At 51.8% G+C, this 10,942-nt stretch overlaps 1 protein-coding gene across 1 annotated transcript in view; it reads right to left on the reverse strand.

Moving 5' to 3' along the window:
* Positions 1-7,171, reverse strand: part of FIBCD1 (fibrinogen C domain containing 1) — a 64,180-nt gene extending 57,009 nt beyond the window's left edge. The window contains exon 1 of the mRNA XM_045288520.1: positions 7,067-7,171. Within this exon, the coding sequence (XP_045144455.1) occupies positions 7,067-7,171 (105 nt within the window). The remainder of the gene's footprint in view (positions 1-7,066) is intronic.
* Between the last annotated feature and the right edge of the window lie 3,771 nt (positions 7,172-10,942).

A 10,942-nucleotide genomic window follows, 5' to 3' on the forward strand; every position in this document is an offset into this window, starting at 1 on the left:
GTTACATCGTGGGTCTTTCAGGCCTTGCTGTAGCAAACGCCAGTTCTGTCACATCACTCTCTTTGTGTGGCTTTTGAGGGTGTCAAACATCACCCGTACGGACTCCGGACACGCGTCAGGGGCGACCGTGCTCGGTGAAGCAGAGGGCCAGTGAACAAGAGGACTCAAGGAGATGGGCTGGCACCGTGGCTGCAGCGACGGGCTCAAACATAGGAACAGAAGTGCGGGTGGCCCAGGACCGGGCGGTGTTCCGTTCTGTTGTACAGAAGGTGGCTATGGGTCAGAACAGACTCGATGACACCCATCAACAACAGGAAGGCCACCCAATCAGTTCCAACTCATAGTGACCTCATGTGCCACCGAGGGGTCTCTACTCCATCCTCACGACCCTTGCTGGACTTGAACCCGTTGTTGCTGCTGAAGTCAAGCCACCGTCTGCAGCGTCTTCCTCGTTCTTGCCGACCCTCTGCTTACCAAGCAGGATGTCCTTAGGGCCTGAACAAAACCAGGCGGGAGGTCCTGAAGTGTCTTCAGGCTTTGGGGTCATACATCTGCCAGCCGCAGGGGCTAAGACAACGTGCCTGAAAAGGGAGGCGTCATCTGGGTTTTAGAATCCAGCGGAGGTGAAAATTAACAGCCCATCACAATAGGCCCCTCGCAGCTCTGCTGCTTACTGCTCCCCACTTTGGAAACCTCGTGTCTCTAGGCCTCGGTTTCCCTCCCTGTAAAATGGGCCCCCACGCAGAGAGGCGTAGACGAGGTAAGGAGAAGGAAGCGCAGGCCAGAGCAAGCCAGGGGTCCCTACTGCGGGGGGCTTGGAAAGCACTGTAGACAAAAACACAGAGAACTGCCGCTTCACACATAGCGCTTACAGAAACCAACAAGAAAACCCACAACAGAAAAGAAGCAGTGCTGGTGAGGATGTGGAGAAATGGTAAGGTGACCAGACGTCCCGCTTTTTGGCGGTTTAAAAAAGTCCCAATTTTTGGAAAGAATGCCTGACAAGCCAGGGAATGGTCTATTTGGTCCATAGAGACCAAATTTTTAATCAAGAACACCCCCCACCCCACCCCCCGGTCAATGGTGTCCTGCTTTAAATCTGGTCACCTTAAGAAATGGGGACCCTCATCCCTTGCTCCTGGGAAGGCCGGTGGGACTCCCCCACTGCTGTGGAAAAGGGTGTCAGACTTCCTCGACAGGTTGGACACAGAATTACCACCTTGTTGTTCGCGCCCTCGTGTCAGTGCAGACCAGCAGTCACCCTGCGTGTGACAGAGGGAACACCTCGTCCCTCCTCACCAGGGACTGGTCGCTCCTGACAACGAGTCCAAAGTGAGAGGCTGTCTCGCCGCCCTCCTCCTAAGGAGCATCCTGGCTGGAATTTTTCCAAGACAGACGTGTTTGTCCTCCTGGCGGCCCACGGTCCTTGCAGCAGTGTTTGCTGGCACCACCGTTCTCCTTCGGTCTTCCTTATTCTCTGGGCAGCGTTTGTGTGCATATGAGGCGACCGGAAATGCAAAGCCGTGGGCCAGGTGCCCCTGAGGCCTCCAAGTGCCAACCCTGCTCGCCCACACTTCAGAGAGATCTTGTGCGGGAGATTTGCCCCGGGCCACACGGTTGATCTCTTGACTGCTGCTTCCCTGAGCGTTGATTTATATGGACCCCAATGAAAGGAAATGTTTTTAATGCGGTGTTTGAAAAACAGTTTCACTTGCATATACTTTGTACATCCTACCGATTACAATAAGATTTGTGCAAGCACACATGGTGGCAATTGATTTCACAATGTCTTTTTCTCATTGTTTGCTCCTCATTTGCCTCCATCCTCCCCTGCCAGTTACTGTCTCTGCAGATCCGCCTGGCCTGAATTTCTTACACAGAAATCATGCAAAACACAAACAGGAAGCAAATAAACCACCACCACCACAACAAAAACCCAGCCAGGATGACTAGACAAAACAGAGACACCTCGGTCAAAAAGAAAGCAAAAAGTGTTAAAAAAAAACTGTAACAACTTAAAATTGGTCAAGAGAGAGATCAAATGATAAGGTATTGCATATTAATCTAAGTACATCAGCCATAATTGACTTTTCCATACTCTCTGATAGCAAGGCTATGCACATTGCTCTACTCTGACCAGAGGGATTTCACCCAAGACTTAATCCATGTGTGCACCCTGCAACTGGACTTTGGGCCTCCACTGCCGTCCATGGGCTTCTACAAACTGTGTGTTCATAAATTAAGCTCTGATACCATCCCGTCCTTCAGATTTGGATTCTGTTACCTACAATCCTTGGATCACACAGGTGGGTGTGCTTCTCCAATGTGGATGGACTTAGTTGCTGCCTCACTTAGATGCAGCTGTGTGAAGACGAGCCTTTAAGACCTCAGACACCACTTTTTCTGATTGCCCGGCACCATCTGTTTTTCACCACACTTTATTTACTATGGCACACGTATCGTCAGTGACCTCTTCACGAGAAGAGCATCGACCAGGGCCATGTCATAAGAGGTCATTGTTCTTAGATTGGACTTGGAATTAAACGCGAGCCCCGAGCCCACTCCTACATCCATGGTTCATGTGTTCACTTCAGAGACATCATGATCATGAAAGGAAGTTCTTCCATTTCCCTCTGCTTCTCATTATGTTGTCTGCTGGCCCCGTTGTCAGGCGTTTGGTCTTCCTTACCTTGAGTTGCAATCCATAAGGAAGGCTACAGTCTCTGAGTTCCATCAACAAGTCCTGCAAGTCCTGCTGGCCTTCAGCAAGCAAGGCTGTGTCATCTGTACATCGCAGGTTGTTGGTCAGTTTCCTCCAGTCCTGATGCCCTGTTCTTCGTACCGGCCCGGCTCCTCTGACTGTTTGATTGGCGTACCGATGAATAGATACAGTGGAAGGACACACACCTGTCCTGATCTGAAACCACACACATCCCTCGTTCTGTCAGAACTGCCTCTTGATCCATGTACAGGTTCTGCAGGAATCCTATTCTTCTCAATATGCAGAGTTATTTATGATCCGCACAAATGCCTTTGTAGAGTCAACAGAACACAAGTAAACCTCTTTCTGGGATTTTCTGCTTTCAGCCGCGATCCTTCTAATATCAACAATGATATTCCTCATTTCACGCCCTCTTCTGAATCAGCCTGAATCTCTGGCAACTCCCTGTCTGTGCACTGCTGCAATCATGGTTGAATCATCTGCAGCAACATTTTACTTTCCTGACATATCAATGGTATTGTCTTTTTAATTTCCACATTCTGCTGGAAGGGACACAAATATGAATCTCTTCCAGTTGGTTGGCCAGGTAGCTGTCTTCCAAATTGCTTGGCGTAAAAGGGTGAGTGCTTTTCCACAGCAGTGGGGGAGTCCCACCGGCCTTCCCGGGAGCAGTGTTTCATTGGCTTGTTGAAACATTTCGATAGTTTTTTGTTAGGTTCCTGGAGTCTTGCTTTTGTCACTTCTTTCAGGGCAGCTCGGACTTCTTCCTTCAATGCTGTTGGTTCTTGAGCACAAGCTATCTTTTGAAGGGGTTGAACGTCCACCAATTCTTCTTGGAATAATGACTCTATATTCCTTCCATCTTCTTTTTTTTGATGCTTCCAGTGTCATTCAATAGTTTGCTCCTGGGATCCGTCAATATTGTAACTCAGGGCTTGAATTTTTTTCTTCTTCAATTCTTTCAGCTTGGGACACACTGAGTGTGTTCTTCCTTTTGACGTTCTGACTCCAGGTCCTTATACACTTCATTATATCACTCTACATTGTCCGTTCAAGCTGTCTGAGATAGTTAAGGTTTGTTGTGCCAACCTGGCCGATAAACACATGTGGGATTAATCGAAGGGCGGAGAGTTAAATGGCTCGGTGAGCCTCTCCTTTCTGGTTCTCTGGTCTCTTGTTCTCTGATGGGGGGACCAGTATGTGGCTGCCTTATTTGGCAAGACTCACTCCCTGCGAGACATCCCTGAGGAGAAGCCACATGGACTAACCCTTGGTGCTGGAGAAGCCGCATGGAGGCCCCTGCCAGTACTGAGATGCTTACACCGCCACTGGATTCAAAGACTTTCCACCCACTGGTCTGTGATCCTCCTGCATTCGGCGTCATTGTGTGTGTTTTGTGAGTTTGAGGAGGGCTTTGTAGATCAGTGTCGGACATATGGGCTAAGTCAGACTTATGGGCTGGGACTGGACCGGGTTGGGATGCTTACTGAATGTACACTTACCCTAGATATAAAACTCTCTAAAACATTTATGAGCTCCTGTGGATTTGTTTCTCTAATTGACTCAGACTAACACCCTGCCCTTTGAACTTTTCTGTTTAAAGCTTTCTTTTATTTAAGCATTTCTTTCCTTTGCTTTTAGCTTCTCTTCATTTGAGAGCAAACTTCAGTCTCTTCTGTCATCCACTTTGGTCTTTTCTTCCTTTCCTGTGTTTTTAATAACCACTACTCTTATGATCTATGATGTTCTCAATGCCACCACAGCTCATCGGGTGTTCTGTCCTTAGTGTCCAGGGCATTAGTGTGTCCTTGAGATGTCCTCTACATTTAGTAGGATAGACTCAAGGCTGTTTCTTGACTCGTTTGGATTTGTCTTCGTTTTCTTCCGTTTAAACCTGAACTTGCAAATGAGCAGCTGGCACCTGACTTGGGTTTTTTTGGCTGATGATAGTGAGCTTCTCCTTTGTCTCATCCCACAAGTATAGTCAATTGATTTCACCTGGTGAAGTCCACATGCGCAGTCACTGTTTATGGTGTTGAAAAGTTATTTGCAATGAAGAAGTCATTGGCCTTGTAAAATTTTGTCACAAAATCTCCGGCTTCCCAGGGCATATTTGCCAACTACTGGTGCTTCCTCTTTGTTTGCAACTTTTGCATTACAATCGCCAATTGTTATCACTGCATCTTGATTTTATGTTTGATCCATTTCAGACTGAAGAAGATGGCAGGACTCGTCAATGTCTTCGTCCCTAGCTTTAGTGGTTGGTGCATAAACTTGAGAAATAGTTGTATCACAGATAGCATTGTATTTCAAGATAGATTTGGAAATGTTCTTTTGACCATGAATGGGACACCATTCCTCTTGCATTTGGCATTCCCAGCATTGGACACCATGTGATTATCAGACTCAAAATAGACTGTACCAGTCCAATCTGTCTAGGCTATTGATTTTTATGCATTCCTTTCCATATTTCATGATTCCCAACTTTCCTAGATTATACTTTGTACATCCCACATTCCGATTATTGATGGATGTGTTCAGCTATTTCTTCTCATGTTGAGTCACGTCTCATCAGTAGATGGAAGACCCTGCACATTGTATGGCCTCCATGGCACTCAGGCTGTCTCTGCATTGAGGAGGCACCTTTCCCCAGTCATTGTTTGAGGGTCTTCCGACCTGAAAGGCTCATCCGGGGCGACACCTGACAGTGTTCCCTTGCTATGTGTAAGATTTTCAATGGCCAGTCACTCAGAAGTAGACCGTCTGGTCCTTCGTTGTAGCTAGTTATTAGTCTGGAAGCTCAGCTGAACCCCGCCCTTTGTGGGTGACCCTGCTGGTCTTGGAAATATCTGTAGCATAGCTTCCAGCATCACAGCAACATGCAAGCCACCGCAGTGCGATAACCTGATGGATGGGTGGTGGAGAATCATCACATACCCTAGCAATGCCACGCCTCGGTCTATGAATACCCAAGAGGTTTGAAATCAAGGGCTCAGACAGATACGTGTCCATATTTGCTTATTGAAGCACTAGTCACAATAGCTAAGTGGTTGAAACATTTCCAGATCCACGGGCGAGTCATAAACATATCGTGGTATTTGTATGCAACAGAATAGTAGCCAGCCATAAAAAGGAATGAAATTCTGATACATGCTTCTGGGCTTCTGGAAATGTAATCTGCTATGTGAAGCCCAGGAATTGTGTGTGTGTGGGGGGTGAGGGTGGGGGTTGAATCTGCCCCTGGACATTATGTTTGGCAAAATAGAGTGTCAGCAAAGAGAAGGACATTCTCCACAAAAGAAATAGAAGCCGTTGCCATCACAATGGGCGCAAACACATCAGCATTGTGACGATGGCGCGGGGCTGGACAATGCTTGGTTCTGTGAGGTCACCGCGAGTTGGCACCAATTTGATGGCAACTAACCACCCAGGTGATTCTAAGGTAACAGGCCAGGCGGACACTGCCCGGCTGGTGGCAGCAGCCTTCAGGAATGGATGGCAGGAAGCATCCGTCTCGAGGAGAAGGGACAGAAAGTGGAGACACTTTTTTTTTTTTTTAATTAATCAATTTATTGGGGCTCATACAATTCATCACAATACATAGATCAATTGTGTAAAGCACATCTATACATTTGTTGCCCTCATCATTCCCAAAATTCTCTTGCCTCTTGGGTTCCCGGAATCCGCTCATTTTCCTCCCCCCCTTCCCTTCCTCCTCCCCTTTCCCCCATGCACCCTTAATAATTTATAAATTATTTTTGTATCTTACATTACACTTTGGCAAGGGGCAACGAAGAGAGTGAGGCCAGTCACCGCGGGACTCTGTGAACAGCTGGAGAGTGGGCCCAGTGGGCCCTGGCAGTGTAGGCACTGTCCTGAGATGTGTCCCGTCTCTGGGAAGGCCAATTGTATGACCTTGGGCAAGTCACTTTCTCTGGGCCAGCCTCGGCTTTCTCATCTGGAGAATGGTGGTTTCTGTGTCTAACTGCTCCCAAGTTGTCGCGTTGTTGGGTAGAGCCAGCAGATTGGAAGCTTCTAGAGAGGGCATCTGTCGCTGGTCCCGTAATTACTGGGGTTCTTTCCATTTAACCCTCTAGGAGGTAGGAGGTGGGAACGGGGGACTCTGTTTGATAGAGGCAAGCCCCAAGGCTGGAGGAGTGGCGGGCTTAACCAGGGTGGGAAGGGGCCCCTCCAAGCCCTACTGACCGAGCCCTGGTTATCGTGTCCTGAGCAAGAGCACGCGGCTGGAACCGTCCCCTTGACCCCTTGCCTCAGCCTGAGAGGCCTGTGAACCAAGCACGAAGCCTGGTGAGAGGGAGGACTGTGGGCCCAAGCCCCACCCACCGGCTCCTTCCTGCGCTTCTGCACACGCAGCCTCTGGGCGTCTAGAGCTGTCTCTGCCGCTGTCTGCGTGTGGCCGCTCTCCCTCTGCCGTGTGTACGTCTTCATGTGTCTGCCCGTCTGCCTGTCTTTGTTTAGCTATTTGCCTCTGTTTTTCTTTTTCCCTCCCTTTCTCATTGTGATCCTGCCGGTATCTCTCCGTCTCTGGGCTGTGTCTCTGTGAGTATGTGGATGTGGATGCTCCTCTCTCTCTCTCTCTCTCTCTCTCTCTCTCTCTCTCTCTCCTCCACTCCCCCCGCCCCCCACTCTGCCCCTTCTCCCTCCCCTTCAATGAAGTATCGATCAGTGGGGCTTATCAAGCCCCATTATTTCTCAGAACATTTGCCTTTGAACAATCCCGGCAGATGGGCTGGAGCCTGGGCCAGCGCCTCGGGCTGTTGGGGCCACGCAGCCCTCTGGGACCCAACCAGATGGGGCTGCCCATTCCAATGTACCCTTCCCCACCCCCACCTTTGTGCAAAAGCCAGCCTGGGCTGGCCTGAGATCCCCTGCTGGCTCCAGAGGGGCCATCATTCCATCATTCCTTTGCGGGCCCGGCAGTTGGGGGCATGTGGAGATGTGGCAGGCCAGGACAGGCCTCCGGGAACAGTGGGTCTGCCACCTCGGCTAACAGCCCACCCAGGCTGGACCTCCACTCCTAGTGATGCCACCTGGGAGGGGCCTTGCAGGGGTACTGGTCTCAGCTGACCCCAGAGTCTAGCCTCAGGGTGGGCATGCTGCATGTGTCGTTCGCTAACTGCCTTGGCTCAGCAGCCCTCAGCAGAATCCAGGGTCTTGTGGCTGTTGGGCTGACAGTCCGGGAGGCTGGCGGACATCCCTGTGGGCACCACACTCTGTTTGAGGGACTTCCGCGGGAGCATGTGTGGCTGACTCCATCTTTGGGAGCTGAGGAGAGGGCACAGGAAGACCCTGAGCTAGGGGGGTGGCAATGCAGGCTCTGACCCCTCCCCATGGGGGATTGGAGGGCCAAAGCACCCCAACCTCCTGAGACAAAGGCCAGACTCCTTCCTGGTGCTCAGGGGATGGGGTGGGGGTAGGAGGTGCTGTCTATGTTTCCACCTCCATGCCTCCCCCCACAGCCAGTCCCCCTGTGCGCCACATGGAAACACGGCTCCTTTTTCTGCCCTCTGGGCCTTTGCACAGACTGCCCTCTCTGCTCAGCCAGGAACGTGCCCCTCCGGCCCCCACACTCTGAGCCCCAGGTCTGCGCTTCTCACCACAGCACACGCACCTTCCCTGCTCACTGTGGGACGGTTTGCCTCCGTGGCCCCCACCCAGGGAGCTGGTGATGCCTTCTCAGTGGGCCGCCTTCCTTGCCTGGCTTCCTACGTGCAGGTGTGCAGGGTGTGCTCCGACCTCCACCCATGAGAGCAGGCAGGGACCGGGAAAGACAGAGGGCTGAGCAGAGGGCAGCGCTGGGGGGGATTCCTACCACCCCAGAGCCCTGTCAGTGCCTGCCAACAGAGCTGACTCCCAGCCAGGCTGGCGCACAAGGGGAGCCCCCGGGGGGGTGGGGGGGACAACAGGACTGAGGGCCACAGGTGCCCAGTGATTCTAGCTGCTCCCCTCCTCTGTCATTGGAGAGTCAGGTCTCTCCAATCTCCAGGGACTTCTGATCATCCATAGTTAACGGTGGCCAGGGAGCCGTGGGCTTGGAAACGCAGCCAAGGTTCTCTCTTCTCTAACACCCGAGGGCTGTTGTAGAGAATTGCCACCAATGGGGGAGCTTAAAACAAAGGAAACTGGTGGTCTCACAGTCCGGAGGTCAGGAGTCTGAAATGAAGGTGTCAGAAGGGACCCACTCCCTCTAAAGGTTCCAGGAAGGAGCTGTCCTGGCCTCTTCCTGCTTCTGGTGGCTGCGGACATTCCTTGGCTTGTGGCTGCATCATTCCAATCTCTGCCTTCATGGTTCACATGAACGTCTCCCCTGTGTCCAAACTCCCTTCTTATCAGGCACCAGCCATGGGATGTACAACCCTCCCCAGTTTGATGCCCTCTTAACTTGATTGCATCCACCAAGACCCCGTTTCCAAACAAGGTCCATGCACACACAGGGACTCCGGGAAGGACTTGGCCATGTCTGGGGAGGAGCCCTGGTGGTGTGGTGGTTCCTCGTTGGGCTGCGATCCACTAGGCCGGCAGTTTGAAACCATGGCCGCTCCTCTGGAGAAGGATGGGGCATTCTACTCCCACAAACAGTGCAACCTCGGAAACCCCCAGGGGCAATTCTACCCTGTCCTATAGGGTCACCATGAGTCCGCATCGACCTGACGGCAGGGGGTTTGTTTGTCTTTTGATATCTTTGAGGAGAGAAAACAAATCAACCCACAACAGCGTGTGAAAGTACCAAGCCACTCCCCAAAAGCACTCACCTCCTAGTCATCAGGTAACCACGCGAACATGCTTCTAACTCCACAGCTCAGCTCCACACAGCTTCTAGCCTGGCGGGACCCCAGACCAGTTCTCTCAAGGTGGGGACCCCTAGGCGTTAAGGGGTGGGAGCAGTCTGCAGGCAGCTGGTGTCACAACCCTGATAGTCTTCCCCTGAAACACAGTGAAGTGGGGGAGCGTGTTCTTCCAGGTGGGGAAGCACCCCCTTATCAAGGCTCTGAGGGACACTGTTGAGGGGAACGTCCCATCGAGGGCTCCCCCATCTTTAACACCCTTGTGGGTCTCCTAGTCTTATCAGGGCATTCAGGCTCAGAGGGCAGGGCTGGGTGGCCGATGGCATAGCACTAGCAGCTACAGGCTCTGGGCAACTTCCCTGAATCTTCATGCCAGCCGTTAGAGGTGGATGCCAGTATCATGCCCATTCTAAAGAGAAGAAAGTTGAGGTTTTCGTCAGGCCATTTGGTGACTCATGCAGGGTCACACGGCTAGGAAGAGGGAGTGGAGCTGAGGTTTCTCTAGGTCATTACCACCCGGTGCTCTGCACCCCTGTGGGCTCACACTCCAAGCCTGATTCCTGGAATAGAGGGACCACGAGTTCATCCCATGCAGGCCAGTGGCTTGACCTTGAGTGAGCTTGGCTCGGGTGCGCCCCACAACAGAGGGGTTGCTGGGTCTGTCCTGACTATGGTGGGCAGAGATTCAAATATACCTTCATTGAGTCATGCCCATCTACAATGTCAGCCCTGGAAAGTCTCCATCCACTTACTTATCCTGACATTCAGTGCGTACTTGGGACGTACTTCCTTGTGCCAGGCACTGGGCTGGGTACTAGGGACGCACCGTAAAAGACAAAGCCCTCCTTGCTTGGAACTTGTGTCCTGATGGGAGAGGCAGGCTGGACGGCCGGATACAGGAGGAGTCAAAGCACCTTGGCAGAAACCAGAGCATCTGGGAGGGACTTAGGGAAGATGGTGTGTGTGTGTGTGTACGTGCTGCGTTCACACACCCCCACATCCCTGTTTGTTCCTGGGCCCCTGACTTTGGGCTCCGAACACCCAAGAACCCCCAACCATCACATTTATTCCTCTTTGATGCCTGAGCTGAGGCCTGAAGGGAGCTAGGCTAAGATCCAGAGAGGGTCATTCCAGGCAGACGGAGCAGCGTGTGCAAAGGTCCTGCAGTGGTGGTGCTTTCGAAGAAGCCAGTGATGAGAGGGGGCTGAGAGGCCAGCTGGACCTGTGAGATCATCGGGGGCTTAGACTCTGTCTCCAGGGCACTAGGCGGCCAGCAGTGGACTTTGACGGTTGTACAAGCAGACTCGAGATTGGGAAGGATCACCCTGGCACCTGTGGGGAGAGTGGGTTTCTGAGAGCAGGAGATGGAGGAGAAGCCCTTGGGAAGACACAGGAAGACCCTGCCCTCTCCTCC

This window comes from Echinops telfairi, unplaced genomic scaffold, assembly GCF_000313985.2.
Source record: "Echinops telfairi isolate 266 unplaced genomic scaffold, ASM31398v2 ScPeMD7_22;HRSCAF=79, whole genome shotgun sequence".
Lineage (NCBI taxonomy): Eukaryota > Metazoa > Chordata > Mammalia > Afrosoricida > Tenrecidae > Echinops > Echinops telfairi.